The sequence below is a fragment of the Mytilus trossulus genome, chromosome 9 (genome assembly GCF_036588685.1).
Source record: "Mytilus trossulus isolate FHL-02 chromosome 9, PNRI_Mtr1.1.1.hap1, whole genome shotgun sequence".
NCBI classification, from domain to species: domain Eukaryota; kingdom Metazoa; phylum Mollusca; class Bivalvia; order Mytilida; family Mytilidae; genus Mytilus; species Mytilus trossulus.
The window spans coordinates 4,828,651-4,848,952 of NC_086381.1; the positions used below are offsets into that span (position 1 = coordinate 4,828,651).

At 33.4% G+C, this 20,302-nt stretch overlaps 1 protein-coding gene across 1 annotated transcript; it reads left to right on the plus strand.

Annotated features, from left to right (window-relative positions):
* The first annotated feature begins 65 nt into the window (after nucleotides 1-65).
* LOC134685007 (uncharacterized) lies at nucleotides 66-8,543 on the plus strand. The gene is made up of 4 exons (XM_063544341.1): nucleotides 66-3,865; nucleotides 5,175-5,328; nucleotides 6,011-6,135; nucleotides 6,797-8,543. The coding sequence occupies exons 1-4, from the start codon at nucleotides 283-285 to the stop codon at nucleotides 8,140-8,142; spliced, it is 5,208 nt and encodes a 1,735-aa protein (XP_063400411.1). The 5' UTR covers nucleotides 66-282; the 3' UTR covers nucleotides 8,143-8,543.
* Nucleotides 8,544-20,302: the final 11,759 nt, after the last annotated feature.

The following is a 20,302-nucleotide window of genomic DNA, read 5'->3' on the forward strand; positions in this document are numbered from 1 at the left end:
CATTCAATTTGACATATCTGTATATTGGGTATAAGTTTTAGTTTCGTATTTTGTAAGGGGATTTCCAGCCTGGCCTGCAGACACATCAGATGTGTGCTACCCTGCATTCTAGTTAGCTCTTTAAAAATAGAAACCGAGATGGTTCTAAAAATCAACTGAAGCGAGAATAAAATGCAAAACTACACTAATAAACACCAATTCAATTTGTTTTGTCAAGTTGTCAAAGTGAAAGTGAAAGTAGATTTTAGATGACAAAATTCAGAAGAGTAAGGACTATAAAAGATGTCACTTTCAATTAATGAGGTCCCAAAATATTGTAAAATATGTCAGAAAGGTCCCTTCTCGAGTGCTTACAGTGCTGATGCTCATTTTTCAAGTCAACAACATAAGGAGGCTGAGGCTAAACATGTCAGCTTACAATGTGATTCATTGAGTCATTTCTTCTGTAGAGTTTGTAGTGAACAATGTAACGGGCCAAAATCATTTATGGAACATATGGCCAGTCCAAGGCATAAGGTAAAGATGGACAAATCACAACAGTTTCAAGTATCATCAGAGCAATATGACACTGCAGGGAGACCGTATGATTTTGATGGAAAACGTGGCTACTGTCATGTTTGCAGAGTAGATTTAACATCACCGGAGAATGCATCTCAACACCTAAATGGCGAAAAGCACAAGAAAAAGTCAAACCAAATGCAAAGCGCCCCTCAACAAACTAGAAAATGTAATGCATGTAACATAACTTTTCCAGACGATGCAAGCTCAGAGTTGCATATTAAAAATTTTCATACAACTAAAAATACTGAAGGACAATTAAGTATGAAATTGTCATTTAATGAAGCAAATATTTACACATCTTCATCTTTACAAACTGACCAGCCAAAATCTGGAGATGATCTTGATAAGTTATTCCAGAATTTTCAACTAGATTTGCAGAATGAAACGCCGCCTCAATCAGTCTTAGAAAATTTAACAAAGAGGTCAGGATATAGAGATCAAGATGTAGAGTTCACATTTAATATAACCACTGGATTTTGTAATGTTTGTCAAGTAGAGCTTACATCCATTAAAAACAGAGAGCAGCACCTTTCAGGGGCTAAACATAAAAAAGCCAAAGAATCATGGTTTCTAAGAAAACAACATGAAACAAGAAGTATGTCAAAAGTTCAGCCTGAAAGCCATCAGAGAGCTCAATTTAACACTGTTTTGTTATCATCACCACTGCATGAAGAGGTTGAATATGAATTTGAGGGGGAGAGTGGATTTTGCAATGTATGTAAATTGAGGCTTACATCTATAGAGCAAGCAAGTGCCCATCTTAATAGTGCATTACACAAACAAGCAAAGGAAGGCTGGATGCAGGCAGATTTAAGTCTTACTCAAAATAATACTGAGCCATTATCACCACTAACAATACCACCACATTCTTTCATTCTTCCAGCTCAAAGTAAACCATTAAACATGCCAAAGTTAAGTCCTGCACCTCCAGTATCAAAGCCAACTCCTAAAAAATCTGAAGAGCCTGATTATACATTTGTAGGAAGCAGAGGATATTGCAATATATGTGACCTTGAACTTACCTCCAAACAACACGCAGAACAACATTTAAAAGGTGCTAAACATCACAAGGCAAAAAATGCAATGAATATCCAAGTTCCAGTACAACATGTAGATCCTGTTGCTCGTCAGTCTAGTATAAGTAGCCAGGAATACACATTTAATGGTAAACAAGGATTTTGTAATCTCTGTAACTTAGAACTGACATCAAAAGTGCATGCCGATCAGCATTTAAGTGGAGCTAAACATGCAAAAATGAAAAATTCTCAGGCAGTAAAACCATCAGTTACCACAGGTGTTCCAGCCAGGTCAGATATAAGGGGAACTGGAGGGGAAGAATATACATTTAATGGCTCCAGAGGATACTGCAATGTGTGTAAAATAGAACTGACTTCTAAACTTCATGCAGATAGTCATCTAAAAGGCAAAAATCATGCAAAAGCTAAACATCGTTGGCTACAAGGGATAACAGAAAATGTACCACAGTTTTGTGAGATATGTCAGATAGCTTGTAGTGGACCTGAGAGCATGCAGCAACATCTGGCTAGTAAAAAACACATAGAAAAGGCTGGTCTGGCTACTTCAAGTCAAAATGAGGCTCCTGTTAGAACAGTTGATACATCAGATAACACCAATTGGTTCACTTGTAGCTTTTGTAACTGTAAACTTAATTCACAACAACAGCTTGAAACCCACAAAAACTCCCCAAAACACAAAGTACAGGAAGAAAAGGCGATTCGACAGTGTACAACAGGCATTGGAAATCAACAGACTGGGTTTGATATAGATAGGAGGTTTAATCCTCAACAAGGACAATTAAATCAAAATTTAGGAGAAAACTCTGGACATAATTCAGGACGAGGCTTTCATGAAAGTGTCACAGAATATGAGAACCCCATGTCTGGAAAATATGTAGGCAATCAGTTTAATCAGACAGATTTTCAAACAAAGTCTTCCACCACTGTTGCTCCTAGTTGTGTCACACCTTTACCTAAAATAAATGGAATGTCATCATCAGGTGTCATTTTGCCACAGGCAGTGTATTTGCCACCAACATCCGTAACTAAGGAAAGATATGACATCAAAATAAATACAATAACTCTAAATGGTACGACTGTTTCTGAGGAAGTAGCAGAATTGCCACCAAATCCAGTCATTAGAAATGGGGTTTTGAATTCCAATTCAAACGAAGACTTGCCTTCCTTACTGCCATTCAATACTTCCTTGATATCACACCTTACTCTGGGATCGTTAAGAGATGATGAATCAATTCTAAAAATAGATGAAGAAAAATCAATGATTGCAATGGCAAGACCAAAGGTGTTTACAACAAATTTATCTGACAAAAACATTAGAGGTCAAACTAAGGTCAATCATTATCCTCATCTTACTGATGAGCAGACAAATGTTAAAACCATTCCATCTATAGAGAAATCTCCAATCATGCAAAGAAAAGGTGATTTCAATCTTGCATCAGCATCAAATGACAAAGAAGAGATATCAAAAAGTCTTCAGTTTAAGTCATGTAAGTCTACCATTAATAAAATATCTAATGATTTATATGGTATCGACAGTGAAAACCCTGAAGAGAGTGACTCAGAGCACAGTACAACAGATTCAAGTTTGTCAGAGTCAGACGGAGAGGAATCAAGGGAAAATGAGAGAGTTACTCCGGAGAAAACTTGTGACAAACTACCGATGTTTGGAGATAAATATTTTATTGTGTCTGACCAATCAGATTTGTCAGTTTCATCTAGAAGTAAATCATCTGGGTCTCGAAAAACTTCTGGCTCTGAGGAAGCTAGAGCGATTAAAAACAGATGCAAAAGTAAGCAAAGTTCTCTTAGCGGGGCAGATACATCTCTTGATAGCCTTTCTGAACTAAGTTTGAACGCTGTGACAGAAAATGTTTTTGAAAAAACTCCAGGTGGGAATAATATCCAAGATAACTCTGATGAGTCACTCGAAAGCATACAAAATAATTTTGCTCGAAGTACAACACCATTGTCATGTGAAGTTTCTGGTAGAAATCAAAACAAACAAAGTCCTTTTCCCTTCTTTTGCACAACATGTGAGAGACCAATGAATAAAGAGAAGAGTTACAAGGAACATCTACGTGGACAGCGGCATTGTGAGAAGGCTGCTAAAGAAACTGCTCCAGAGAGGGAACACCCACAAACTGTGAAGAGCATGAATGATTATGGTAGGATAGGATTTCAGTTAACTACAACTACACCTAGAAGTTATCAGATAGAACTATTTAATAAGGCCATGGACAGTGACAGAGTCTGCTTTTTACCAACAGGTATTGAATTGAAAAACTAAATCGTGATTACAATTACACAATATGTTTACAGTTCTGTAATTTTGATAGGATTAGGTATTGAAAAAAATTGAATAAAATGCAGTATCTATGACAGCTCATGCTCTTTTGTAACAATGTTAAAAGATCATGCTATGCATAGAAAACAAACTACAGACTTAATTTCACTAATATTTCATCGTTGTCATGTTTAAACTAATTACAGAATTGAAAGCTTCTTTTTGTAATTTTAAAGGGTTTTAAAAGTACTGTACATGTACCTACTCATAATTTTAGTATGAGGCATTCGATCCGTACAAAATGTGATTCCTTCAACCCTCTAGAGTGGGGTGCTAATTTTCGCCACATCTTTCCATGTTTTCTTCAGTTTGTTTTCAGGTCTTTATGTTTTTGAAGTATACTGATATTTCTATATGAAGATAACTTCAAATGCAAAATATTCTTAGCTTGAAAACGTGATTGTTTTGAGTAAAATCATCTGAAAAGTTGGATTAAAGGGTGTTTGAAATTTCCTAATTTTTTGTCAACGGGAGACACATATTAGCCGTTTTTACATATCTTTTTAAAACCAAATAACAGCAGCTTTAAACAATATTTATCAAATAAATTTTATTATATACGAATAGCAGACATTTGAAAGGTGCAAACAACTGAAATTTAGGGCAATCAGTCAAAGAATTACTAAGGAATGCTTCTTTAAAATCGTTTTTGTCATTCAGGAAATTGGCTGAAAATCGTTGTCCATTTTTCGGTCCTTTGCCGTAATTGCCGAAATTTAGTCTCATTTTCAAAAATAACCATATTTTTTGGTAAAAAATATAATTAAACGGCATATTTCTTCCATTTCAACCATCCTTTGAAGTTTTTACACCCCAAAATCATAAAACAGCGAAATTGTGTCCACGGCGAATATGAGCGCCCCACTCTACACCTTGATACAATTAAAAAAGAGGCAATCATATCTGATCATCTTATTTTTATGTAAATATTTGCTGGTACATACCATGAAAGATTTTCTATATTGTGCACCTCAAAATTTGCCTAAAGAACATATCATTTACCTTTGCCTCCCAGTAACACATCTCCCTTGTCATAATTAAATACTATTAAGCAAATGACATGATGAAAATCACCATAAAAAACTATTGCAAGAATTCATCTACTTATTTTTAACGGTAGGAAGTATACATTGCTTTATCATGTCGATCATCATTTTGCTATTTTTCATGATTTTTTCAAAGATTTTTCATCCATCAGACATCATTTGAGGTCTCATGTTTGTATCTTTCAGGAACTGGTAAAACTTTAATCAGTTGTATGACTATCAGTGCCATGTTGGAACAGAATCCGACTAGACAAGTGATGTTCCTGGTAGATAAAGTATTGTTAGTACTACAGCAGTCAGAGTATATCAAGAAAGAAATAGGAGACAGAATGTATAGAAGGTACATGATTGGATAAAAAAGTATGCAATTTTTCTGATATCTTCTTTTCATTATCTGGACACCTTCCCTAAAATGTTATTTTGTTGTTTGAAAGTAACAGTGTGACCATTTGCCATTATTTTCTGCTATAGTACATATATTTAAAAGTATTGATTGATTGGTTGGTGTTTAAAGCCATTTGCAGGGATATTGGCTATTTTTGTGGAGGAAGCTGGACTTCTTGCTGAAAATGGACAAGAAAACTGACAATCTTAGTCATCTAAGATTACAACGTGGCACTTAAAGTATATGAATAATGCAAATGTATTTTTATATACAAGTATATTGACACTTTGCATGTATAAAGTTGCACTTTGTATATATGAACTCTATAATATTGTTATCAGAGTCGGATTTATGGGGGGGGGGCAGGGGAAAAATTTTGGCTGCTTATATAGGGAATCACTGAAGCGTGACTGGATTGGGCCCCCTCTTATGTCAGTCAGTGGGCCCCCACTTATGAAAATTTCTGGATCCGCCACTGGTTATCAGACAAACTAGGATAGCAAACAACCCCTCCTAGCCTTGATGATGAACATACTAATTAATCTATATAAGTACCAATAGGGAACCCATTGATCCTATTTGAACAATGCCAGCCAAATTGAGGAATTAATAAAAACTGAGGGATAATTTATTATAGGTTTAGCCATACAGATCGGTCAAAGTTCGAGGAGAGAAAACCTGTCATAGCTGCCTTGTGTGGGGGACTACAGAAAAGTGGAGGGGTACCTCTGTGGAAACATGATGTTATTATAGTAACTGCAGGTAGGCATCAAAAATACATTTCTTTGTTGACATTATTTTGTTAAAGTGACTGCAAGTAGGCAATGCAAATATAATTTTTATGGAAACATGTAATGATAATATAAAAAAAAATATATTTTCAGAAGGTTACACCTTTAACGAAACAGATAAACAGATGGCCTTCTAATCTACCGGTACATATAAGAAAAACACAATTTTTAAAAGATTATAATACATAAAAAAAATTGTAATAAAGAAAAATCTTACTACCATGCATGTTTTTGTAGTTACTGCAGGTAGGCAACAAAAACACTGAGCTAATAGTTTAACCTACCGACAATGAAATTGAGAATGGAAATGGGAAATGTGTCAAAGAGACAACAACCCAACCAAAGAGCAAAAAAGGCTAAGGTCACCAATGGGTCTTCTATACAGTGAGAAAATCCTGCATCCGGAGGTGCACTTCAGCTGGCACCTAAACAAAATTGTATACCAGTACTATTTCAGTGATAAAATACAAGAATACATTACAGTCTTAAACTTATGAAATATCCAAACTGTATAAAAAAAAAAATGTAAGATGCTAATGACAGATTGGCAAAATAGCTAATTCCAAATTTTTCATATATTTTATCCTATTCTAGTAATCTACATATTTTTTTTGTAATTCCTGTATTTTTAGCATTCTATGAGAACTTACTTCTAAGGGAAATACTTCGATGGAATGACACTAGTTTGGTTGTGTTTGATGAGGCTCATCACTGTATAAAAAATCATCCATTCAACAAGCTGCTCCAGGGATATCATCGTAAATGTCCGAAACAAACTCGGCCCAAACTGCTTGGTCTTACAGCATCACCAGCCGGACGAGATTCCGTTGATGAAACAGTGAGGATGTTGCATCAGTTGATGGACAATCTAGGTGGAGCCCTGATTGCTTTGGTGGAAGAAAATACATATGAACTAAAGAAATATCAGTCTAGTGCACAGATTGATCCTCAATACATTGCAATGTCATCAAAAGAGAGGTTGTTTAAAGAAGAACTTCAGTTATATTTACTTAAATGCTACATGCGTCTTGGTGAGGAAACTGATTTGTTGCAACATTTTGACATTGGATTAGCATCAAAAACTAAACATTTAACGGAAGAACAGTTAATTAAATATGCTAAAGAAGTGGATGGAAGTCTCCTGAACTCATTGGAGATTACTGTTAATATGGCAGGGCCAAAAGAAGCCTCTAAATCTGGTGTAAGACTGTTCTCAAGGAATATCATTAAGCACACACAGAACATTTGTATTACTCTGAATGTGTTGCTAGAGTCCGGAGTTAACATGGCTATTGAAGAATTACAAGAACTAATGGCTGCTGACCCCTGTGCAAACTTTGAGTTTGCCGAAGCCATCCTATTACCATGTACAAGGATAAAAGATGCTCTACAGACTTGTATGAATGTAGAAGGACCTTATCTATCACTTCAAAATCAAGATTCTGATACCTCTCCACAGCTGTCTAAGCTAGTCGAAATTGTTACGAGACAAGATTATGTAAATTGGTCAAATAAAGACGCCATGGTTCTTGTGTTAGTGAAACAAAGGGAAACAGCTTTTAAGATGAAACAATTACTGAGATCACATGATTCAATTCAAAAATTACAACTGAAGGTCGAAGCTGTAGTTGGCCACGGAACCACAAGTGGCACTGAACAAGGTATGACTGTGGCACAACAAAGACAAATATTAGATGACATGAAAAGAAAGATTATTGACATAGTTGTGGCTACGTCAGTCGCTGAAGAAGGTGTAGACATTCCAGAATGTGAACTAGTCATTACATTTAACCCTCCTTCTACAGTTACTGCATTAGTTCAAATGAGAGGGAGGGCAAGAAAAAACAATAGTAAATTTGTGGTGTTGTGTAATAATTCAAAAGAACAGGCTGAATTAGAAGACTTAATGAAGAAAGAAAAAAATATGATAGTAGCTGCAGAGAGTATTGTAAGGGAACAGAAAACAAGAAAATTATAATGATGATGAGACTATTGTAAGGGAACAGAAAACCAGAAAATTATAATGATGATGTGACAATTTACTGTTCTCCACATTCTATGTTTAACTTGTATGATGTAAAATTATACTGTGAATTCATTATTAGACGTCAGATACCAATTTTCATCATTTTGGGGGGGGGTAAAAAACCATGAATTTAAATATTCAGTGAAGTGCACATTTTTTGAAGGCTTGTACATGTTGTATGCATATATTTGCATAACAACAAAAACATATATCCACCCAAAATATTTTTTTCTTGTAAATCCATGATAACTTCTATCCTCAAAAATTAATGAATACAAAGTATCCTTTGTCAGATTTCTCAAGACAATAGACGTATTCACACTTGTATGCAAATTTGTCTGCCATTACATTAAATCACACATAAACTTTGACATCTTAATTCAAAACATTTGACTACACAATTAATAAGTGATCGTTGCTTGACGTCAAAAGGTGACTTGGAGCAAATCTAAAGTCATTCGGAGGCAAAATATAGCTACATACCAAAAGTGTAAATTTATGTTTACAGTCATTATAGTGTAGGATACTTAAAGATTCTTTTCTTCAGAAAAAAGAAATTGTTGAAGCAGAGTTTGAACTTCTAGTTTAAACATTGGATAAAGTAATATTGAAATTAACAAATATTTGAACATTGTTAATAACTGATGCTATGGAAGAGTTATTACCTGTCTTAGTTTAGCAAACTTTTACACATTGTTATTAAATCCCCTTTCCAGGAATCTTTTCTTATCCAATCTGTCTGTATGTCTAAACCTTGTGAATGCTAAATCTTTATTTTTTACACTAGAATGAATCAAAACTTGCCAATTATTTGTTCTTATTGTGTTTTATACTGTTAACTTACCCTCATCATTTTGTTTCTCATTTGCCATATTTGTGGTGTGATATACAACTCACTTTGTCATTGCTAATCATGTTAATAGAACATTGCTTCTTTAATATACTTTTATATTGGCATTCATAGAGTTATATAAAAGGTAATGGGCATTTTACACTTCAAATTCTATTTTCGCAATGTTTAATGGTGCTGGTCAGAATAAGCTAAAAAATCAACAAAATTTGTCATTTTCAAAGTCAGTAAACATTAAAAAAAAAAAAAAAAACAACAAAAAACTATTTTTAGTTTGTTCTCTTAAAATGGCTAGAAAATTTAGATTGAAGTTTGAGAAATATGCTTGAATTTTTATCTTCATGATTTAAAACTAAAACTAAGACATGTTGTGAGTGCATTTTATTGATGATAATGAAGATATATTTTATAGGTGTTTACATTTCTGCTACATCATTTGCTATAAATTCATTTATTGTATGTGCCATAGGTTGTGTAGACTGTGTGAAAGGAAGCCATAATTTTGTGTGTTAAGACAAACTATATGTATAGTTTACATGTAATTTTAATGATAGATGTTTGCTGAATGCTTCATTTGAATTTATCTAAAATGATTATTCTCCATAATAATGTACTATAGCATGAAAGCAGGTAAATTAGTTAAAAATGTATTAAGGAATCCCTTAAGTACAAAAAAAGGATAATTGAATCTTTGGTTATTAAGGGCATACGATACAGTTTTGATCCTGTATTTACAAGTTTGTGAAAATTTGCATATAGGCTATTTTTTACCTGATTAAATCAAATATGTATTAAAAAATATACCTTCATGTGCTACTTTTTGAGTAAAATGAGGTCGAAATTTTGTATATTTGCTCAAAATTCAGATTTGTGGCCGTAATTTCTTTTTCGAAAGAAAGACATAACTTTTTTGTTATAAAAGATAAACACAAATGTTTTTTTGTTAAATAATCGGTATTTTCTGTATTTTATAAGTATCCTAAAAATATAAGCATTTTTTCATTCAGAAATAACTCATATTTATCAAATGTTCATGAATTGAGAAAAATACGTCATTTTTTGATGCATGTTTATCAAAATTTAAAAAAATCTTCTATTTACAGTTTTATAAAATTTCGGTCACATGATCTCCCTGAAAAATGAAACAAATTGCTGTTTTGAAAAATATGGGTCCGTGAACTCGTTTTCAAATTAAATCAGTTTGAATGATAAAAATCAGTCGAAGTCTTTTCCCGATATGTCACAGTTTGACGTCACGAAAATTACATTTTATGTTAGCAACGTCATTACCTCCCCTGTAACTGTATAGTATGCCCTTAAGATATTTTAGATTTTTTTTGTATTGGTAATTTCAATTTTCATGCAGTGAGATTCTGCAGAAATACAGTTGTTTCTAATATTTGATAAGCCCATGGGTACTTGGAAACACATTATTGGTATATGATCCTGTGCTTCAAAACAGATAACTGTGATCATTGGTGATCATGGTAATAGTAAAAGATGTCTTATAATTATATAATTGTAAATAAAATAATTATGAGATTAACTGAATTTAAATTGTTTGATGATGTGATTATGTGATCTAATTTTAGTATAATTTGAGTGTTTTACACCTCTGCCGACAGGCCTGTCATCCTATAGTTATTACTGGTAAATTTTTAAAACGTAATCACTTTTAAATGTATTAAGACTAAAAATGAAAAGGCGTTGAGAAAGTTAAAAGAAAGCATTCATCTTCTTTAATTAATGAAAAAGTGGTTGTATGAGAGTTTTTTTTTAAATATTAAAAATATTGAAATGTTATTTTGTCTGTTTAATTCCAAAAATAACAGCAAAAATACTGACATTAAAGAGTAGCTAAATAGCATAAAGACAAATTATTGATAATGAAAGAGGAATACTAGCCTAGATTAATGTACTTTTTTTTAAATTACAACAGTTAGTTGGTTTATTATGTTTAAAATGAATATTAGGAAGATATCTGTGTTAAGTTTGATAAATATAATGGGAGATATAGTCCAAGATGGCTCTCTGATGTCTGACAATCTTTGAAGGAACTGGTGGGTCCTAAAGCCACAGACAATTCCTAATATAGCTGTCAGATATAGGAGTAATCTTGGAGGATATGTACTATTGACTAGAACACACTTGATTTATTGTTGATGTTTATTGTTAAATCATATTCCTGTATTATTAGTGACTATGTAAAGGCATTAAAATTGGAGTATTTGTTAATTGTTTTCTTATTAGTATTATTTGGAACATACAACAAAAACTTTGACATTAATATGAATTTAAAAGGTGATAGCAGGTGCTTGGAAATAAAGCATATAATGACATAGGCCTCACTGTGACTTAGATCTGAATTCCAGGGTGATTGTTATGCCCAATGACATAGGCCTCACTGAGTCTTAGATCTGAATTCCAGGGGTGATTGTTATGATAAAAAATATAACATATCCTTTCAAAGGCCTCACCATGATTTTCATGTGGAATCCAGCAATAATTCTGAGTAAAAAAAACACAATTGGGAATCTCAATTAATCTTTGAGATGATAAAAACAGATATCATCCGTCATATTGCCTGTTTTTGTCAGATGGTAATAATTGTTATCATCTGTCATAGTACCTGTTCATGTCAGCTGGTTATAATTGGTATCATTCATCATAGTGCCTGTTAATGTCAGCTGGTAATAATTGGTTTCATCCGTCATATTGCCTGTTTATGTTAGCTGGTAATAATTGGTATCATCCGTCATATTGCCTGTTCATGTCAGCTGGTAATAATTGGTATCATCCGTCATAGTGCCTGTTCATGTCAGATGGTAATAATTGGTATCATCCGTCATATTGCCTGTTCATGTCAGATGGTAATAATTGGTTTCATCCGTCATATTGCCTGTTTATGTTAGCTGGTAATAATTGGTATCATCCGTCATATTGCCTGTTTATGTTAGCTGGTAATAATTGGTATCATCCGTCATATTGCCTGTTTATGTTAGCTGGTAATAATTGGTATCATCCGTCATATTGTCTGTTTATGTCAGCTGGTAATAATTGGTATCATCCGTCATATTGCCTGTTTATGTCAGCTGGTAATAATTGGTATCATCCGTCATATTGCCTGTTTATGTTAGCTGGTAATAATTGGTATCATCCGTCATATTGTATGTTTATGTCAGCTGGTAATAATTGGTATCATCCGTCATATTGTCTGTTTTTGTCAGCTGGTAATAAACGGTATCATCAGTCGTATTGTCTGTTTAAGTCAGCTGTTTGTAAATGGTATCATCCGTCATTTTGCCTGTTTATGTAAACTGGTAATAAACGGTATCGTCCGTCATATTGCCTGTTCATGTCAGATGGTAATAATTGGTATCGTCCGTCATATTGCTTGTTCATGTCAGATGGTATTAATTGGTATCATCCGTCATAGTGCCTGTTCATGTCAGATGGTAATAATTGGTATCATCCGTCATAGTGCCTGTTCATGTCAGATGGTAATAATTGGTATCATCCGTCATATTGCCTGTTCATGTCAGATGGTAATAATTGGTTTCATCCGTCATAGTGCCTGTTCATGTCAGTTGGTAATGATTGCTATCATTCATCATAGTGCCTGTTCATGTCAGATGGTAATAATTGGTATCATCCGTCATAGTGCCTGTTCATGTCAGATGGTAATAATTGGTATCATCCGTCATATTGCCTGTTCATGTCAGATGGTAATATTTGGTTTCATCCGTCATATTGCCTGTTTATGTTAGCTGGTAATAATTGGTTTCATCCGTCATAGTGCCTGTTCATGTCAGTTGGTAATGATTGCTATCATCCATCATAGTGCCTGTTCATGTCAGATGGTAAAAATTGGTATCATCTGTCATATTGCTTGTTTATGTCAGATGGTAATAATTGGTATCATCCGTCATATTGCCTGATCATGTCAGCTGGTAATAGTTGGTATCACCTGTCATATTGCCTGTCCATGTTAGCTGGTAATAATTGGTATCATCCGTCATAGTGCCTGTTTATGTTAGCTGGTAATAATTGGTATCATCCGTCATATTGCCTGTTTATGTTAGCTGGTAATAATTGGTATCATCCGTCATATTGCCTGTTTATGTTAGCTGGTAATAATTGGTATCATCCGTCATAGTGCCTGTTCATGTCAGCTGGTAATAATGGTAATAATTGGTATCATCTGTCATGGTGCCTGTTCATGTCAGCTGGTAATAATTGATATCATCTGTCATATTGTCTGTTTATGTCAGCTGGTAATAATTGGTATCATCTGTCATATTGTCTGTTTATGTCTGCTGGTAATAATTGGTATCATCCGTCATATTGTATGTTTATGTCAGCTGGTAATAATTGGTATCATACGTCATATTGTCTGTTTATGTCTGCTGGTAATAATTGGTATCATCTGTCATATTGTCTGTTTATGTCTGCTGGTAATAATTGGTATCATCCGTCATATTGTATGTTTATGTCAGCTGGTAATAAACGGTATCATCAGTCATATTGTCTGTTTAAGTCAGCTGTTTGTAAATGGTATCATCCGTCATTTTGCCTGTTTATGTCAGCTGGTAATAAACGGTATCGTCCGTCATATTGCCTGTTCATGTCAGATGGTAATAATTGGTATCATCCGTCATAGTGCCTGTTCATGTCAGATGGTAATAATTGGTATCATCCGTCATAGTGCCTGTTGATGTCAGGTGGTAATAATTGGTATCATCCGTCATATTGCCTGTTCATGTCAGATGGTAATAATTGGTTTCATCCGTCATAGTGCCTGTTCATGTCAGTTGGTAATGATTGCTATCATCCGTCATAGTACCTGTTCATGTCAGCTGGTTATAATTGGTATCATCCGTCATAGTACCTGTTCATATCAGATGGTAATAATTAGTATCATCCGTCATATTGCCTGTTAATGTCAGCTGGTAATAATTGGTATCATCCGTCATAGTACCTGTTCATATTAGATGGTAATAATTAGTATCATCCGTCATCTTGCCTGTTAATTTCAGCTGGTAATAATTGGTTTCATCCGTCATAGTACCTGTTCATATCAGATGGTAATAATTAGTACCATCCGTCATATTGCCTGTTAATGTCAGATGGTAATAATTAGTATCATCCGTCATAGTGCCTGTTCATGTCAGCTGGCAATAGTTGGTATCATCTGTCATAGTTCCTGTTCATGTCAGCTGGTTATAATTGGTATCATCCGTCATAGTACCTGTTCATATCAGATGGTAATAATTAGTATCATCCGTCATATTGCCTGTTAATGTCAGCTGGTAATAATTGGTTTCATCCGTCATAGTGCCTGTTCATGTCAGCTGGTAATAGTTGGTATCATCTGTCATAGTGCCTGTTCATGTCAGCTGGTTATAATTGGCATCATCCGTCACATTGCCTGTTCATATCAGCTGGTAATGATTGAAATCATCTGTCATATGGCCTGTTTATGTCAGCTGGTAATGTTTAGTATCCATGTATGCTGTCTTTGGTGACAGAAAGGGTAATCGTACACATTGGTTAGATACCCCGATTATGAGAATGGCATTGTTTTGTTTAATTTCGGTTAATAGCTTCAGAAGAGAAGATTTTTGTAAAAGTTTACGCGACGATGGACGACAGACGTGAAACGATAAGAAAAGCTCATCTGGTCTATGGAAAAGGTGAACTAACAATATTATATATTTTTCAATCTATTAGATATGATCCATTACTTTAAACTATAACATATTTTAAGTTTTTAACTATTATCCCAGTCTACTCAAGCGAGTATAACCATGAAACAATGCTATCGTTATTTGCATTTATTCATATTTAAAAACTGCACTTAATTTAAAACATGCGAACTATTATATGAATAAAAGCAGGTCCCTGTTAAACATGTTAAATGTAACGAAGCAATATCTAATTTCAGTTTTAAATATTTCAATATTGTATGGCTAGGCAATATTCTAGGAATTTAAAAGTTAATTCGATTTTTCAAAAATATGACAGTACATAATTTGCTGACGGAAGGAAACTCAATGTTTGATTGAATTTGAAATATATAGAGGTGATATTACCGGTACGATATAGGTAGCTGTATTATTAAGATTCTGGACGAACATAAATATTCAGTCGGAACATGTATGATCTAACTTTCTATATTTTATACAATTGGTATTACTGTTGTGATAAATGTTGTAGTTCTTGTTGTGATGGGAGAAGAAACGAAGAAGAAAGTGAAAATCAAAACCATTATACTAATTCAAAGAAAAATGAAATTATAAAGAAAAATGGAAAGAAGTATACTAAAATTGGCACTGTTGAAATCTCTCCGACGTGGTGCTGTGCAAACGATAATACCAAAAAGAATAATATTACGAAAGGAAAAATTTTGATTGTTCGTCTTTTTATTCATGTATTGTTGAAAGTTGCTGCAAATATTATCCAAATAACTGTGTTTGGTGCATCTGAAAATATAAATATTCCAGGAGCTTATGAAAAAGGAATTGTGTCCCTTGAAGCATATATTTCTTGGATAAGCGAGATTTTTGCGTTACTGCTTATGTTTTTTATTTTGGTTTTATGTGCATGTTGGTTGGACGGAACTAAAACGAAAGGTGACTTTGAAATTCGATGTGCGGGATTTAAATTTCTCGAGCTATTGTTGGATGTATGTGCATTTTTATTTACATTTTTCATGGGCATTGATCTAGGAGGTATTCTAGATATTTCGTCTTGGCTAACAATAACTTTTAGTTTATTCTTTATTTTTGAGCTTGTTGACTTATTAATGGATTTAGTTCAATTCATTCTCTATATGTTTAAAATATGTTGCGGATGCTGTGTAAAAAAGAAACAGAAAACTGAAGATCCACAATACATTTATACAATTTATAGATCTGGTAAAAACAAGGTGAAGCCATTAGATAGTCCCGATTTTCTGCCTGTTAAAATAGATGCTGAAGAGAAAAGGCGTGTGAAAAAACTCTTTCTACAAAAAAGACAATACGATGATCTTTAGCTATTACTAGTGATTGCTTTGTAATTTGGTCTCTCGAGGAGTGGAGGGTCATACCATATCTTCTTAAAACCTTTCGAAATATAAATATAAATTGCCTTTTTCGTCGTGTTATACTGGTCATGAGTTGACATTTTCTCTTTGAATTAGGAGTTGGAAATGTCCCCTTGATATCCTCGACATATTTTTAAAAGATTTTTTTTTTTATTTTAAAAAGTTTACTAAAATGCTCAAAGCTATGTTCTAGATTGTTTAAACATGCAACTTATCTGGAAGGAAATCTTGTAAATGAACACGTTTCAACAATGACTGATTTGACAGACTTTTTCATGGATTTATATTCAGTTTATGGTGCCAAGGTATAAACCAAAATAGTCTATGTTACGAGATGTCTTTATATATTTATTTGGGATAATTATCAATTAGACCAGACATTGGATTACGGTATAACTTATGAATATAAAAAAAGATATGGTATGATTGCCAATGAGACAACTCTCCACAAAAGACCAAAATGACACAGAAATTAACAACTATAGGTCACCGTACGACCTTTAACAATGAACAAAGCCAATACCGTATGGTCAGCTATAAAAAGCCCCGAAATGACAATGTAAAATAATTCAAAAAGGGCATTATTTATGAATCGTAAATTTTACAGACGCCATCACGAGTTGGTTGACCGTAATGGTATAACCGTTTCACAAATGATATCGGTTAATATGTACTTATGTCGTAAATACAATTCCCTTCACCCCCATAAACGTGACCTACCAAATTAGACTATTTACCGATATGTTATCGCATAAGCAACACGACGGGTCCAAATGTGGAGCAGGATCTGCTTACCATTCCGGATCACCTGAGATCACATCTAGTTTTTGGTGGGGTTCGTGTTGTTTATTCTTTAGTTTTCAATGTTGTGTCATGTGTACTATTGTTTGTCTGTTTGTCTTTTTCATTTTTAACCATGACGTTGTTAGTTTATTCTAGATTTATGAGTTTGACTGTCCCTTTGGTATCTTTCGTCGCTCTTTGATGCAGATTGGAAAAATAATATACAAGCATGTACCTTTTGAACTCTTTTTACCGTTATATCTTTAAAAAAAATATAAAACAACGTTCCGCACGAATGCAAACTTACTCATAGAAGAGGACTTTAAGAGGTTTAATATGATAAGGATCTAAGATAGCATGTATTCGTATTATTCGGCCGCTATTTTCAATATAATATTACAATTTATTAATTTGAACTATCAACTTGAAGATATTACTTGAATGTGTCATCGATTTCCAAAGCGATTATGACTATACAGCAATGCTATCATAGCCCTTATTCATTCAGTTTACAAAAGTGCATTATAATCAAAACATTCGTACTATCTTCAGATATTAAAAAACTATGTACTAATAAGTATCTAGTTTCAAATTCAAATAAATGTCCTAATATCACGGTGGGTATGGTTGTCCTGCGAGAGAACGTACTGTGCTGGTGATTTGGTCCTGACGGGTGCTGGTGATCAATGAAAAAATGTAAACAAAGACGAAAATGATGATTTTTGACGTTTTTACTCATAAAAATGGAAGAAAACAGTTGAGATTTTTCCATTTCGTTTCTTAGGGGTTCATATATAAACCATTAAAAAAATGACCCTCTAAACTGTTTCAGTAAGCGTAACACAAAAATGCTCATTTTCAGAAAATCTCGAACTGAAAAAATGAAACAAAAATGCTCATAGAGTCCGCTTTCTAAACCGCAATCCACACGATAAAACAATTTTGTGAAAAAACATTGCAATTTATTAAAATTTAGCATTTTCGCAATTTATTCATGTCCTGATACTGTGCTGGTGGGTCCTGTCATTGTGCTGGTGGGTCCTGATACGGTGCTGGTGATTTTGGATAAGAAGTTGGTCATATTTGAAACAAATGTTACAAAATCAATAAAAATAGCCAGATAATTGTTGCCAACAGGATCTATGACTCCTATTTTAGCTCTTGTGCATCCATTTGGCTGTTTAATATGTGTTTTCAAATGATCTGAACTTGTATTACATAATAACATAAAAGGGCAACATCTTTCGTCCAATATCAGATAACAATTAATATATAGTATCTAAAATAAGTTAAAAATTCCACAATACTATATAATTCATTTTATGTGTCAATTTGTTCGAAAAAAGTCGAAAAGAAGAGACTTTGTTTAATGTCATGATTATATGTTGCTTACTAGATCTATGCTTAGCATTTATTTCAGATGACATGGACTCCTCACCCTGATGACCCTGCTGCCTTTCATAACTTTATCCGTATACATATATTAATAGATAAACAAAAGGCTGCATGCAACACGTATTTTTTGTATTTAAAATGATTCGTTGTAACGAGAATATTTGTGGTGAATGGAAACTGTGAGGGTCACAATCTTAAATTGCTTATAAATGTTGCTGGAACCAGTTCCGTTATCTGATCTGAATTTTCTGAAATGTGCAAGGTAGATAGACATTTTGATTTTTTTTACCGTCGGTAATGAACCATTGTGTTGATCCCATGCTAAATATAACAAAAATCTCTGTACAAAGGTCTGTGAATTTTCTACAAAAATAGTGATTTTATTTTCACTTAATTCTCTTTTTCTACTAAATACAATAATGAACTATAAATAATAATGCTTTGCAAGAAGTTTCCCCTTGATATATGTACAAAATTATATCTCTATTATTCATTGTCTGTGCTGTTTTGATACTAATGCAGTTTGTACATTTCGGAATTGACAGGCCACATGAGGGTCATAAACCGTACACGAAAAGATAAAATATTGATATAAGTACTTAATTTGCATCTTTGAACCCCCACCCCGGCTTGTTTTTTTAGGAACCTGGGGTGTCTAAAAATGGTCGATTACAGACAGCCGAGTACGCATTTTACTTTCCAGGCGTGTTATTGTTGATGGTTAAAGTCCTGAAAACGGATAGATGGAAACAAAATTTTTTGATATATCTGGCTTTAGATTCAGTTTTTTTTTAAATATAAATGAAGGCTACATTTTAATATAATAATTCTATGAATTCACAATATAAAAAAATGCACAAAAATAAATAAATAAGTGAAACATCTTAGTAAGCAGTCTTTACTACTAGACAGAGATGGTGTGTTTGACACACAAAACTTGAACTTATTGATATTACCAATATTAAAATAAAGGTGTATTTTAGTTGGGTATTTTTTCCATTCACTCATTTTCAATTATAATCAAGGCACTTTTTATTTTTATTCATGAAAAATATATATATATGGAAAAGAAGGACACATTGTTCACTTCCTTCCCCGTAATTCTTTATCAAAAATATTTATTTTGAAATGAAAAAAGCTTAAAAATCTTAATTTTATTAGTGTTCTCTAGGTTATCTCGTCTTTGTTCTCTGGCATATTCTAGCCTGCCCTTTCATGAGATAGTGATTTTTTTTAGTGTTCTATCGAACTTTCGAAAAAAATTACCTGATAACCGTTTAGACAACAAAAAAAGGTGTTGGAAAAATCTTACAGCAAGTGATTCTTAATAGCTGTAAGATACATTTTTCTTTTACAATACAACTTTTAAATCTTACGGGAAACTATTCCAAGCTTTCACTGTAACCTCGCTCTAACTTACCCCCCCCCCCCCAAAAAAAAAACAAAAACCAACCAAACAATCAAACCCGCAATACTATTGTCATTCTTATAGTCAGCACTCAATTGTTCACAAACAAATGTGTTTTAAGCTGCTAAAGACATGATTCAAACGCTCAGAAAGTCCTTTGTTCTATATTTTTGCTCTCCATTTTTATTTTATGGGTTATTGTTGAAGGTCGTACGATGACGTTTGGTTGTTAACACATACTTCCTTTGGTTTCTTATGGAAATTTGTCCATTGACAACAAACATACCACATCATCTACTTTATATAAGTATTGTATAAATTACAACGTATTTTGGTGATATTGCAAAATGATCGTAATCCCGAAAATCGTAAACATATTTTCTTATCTTAAAAGGGGGCAAGAAGGGTTTCATTAAGAGGCCAATAAATAAGATTACAGTTAGTTTAAAAAAAAAAAAAATAGGGGTATTTTTTCTCTCATAATAACAGTAAACAGATTCACAACAATGTCAATTTCAAGAAAGCAGACAACAGCTAATAAGTCAATAACAGTACAGCATCAATGATCTTGAATATATGCCACTTTTAA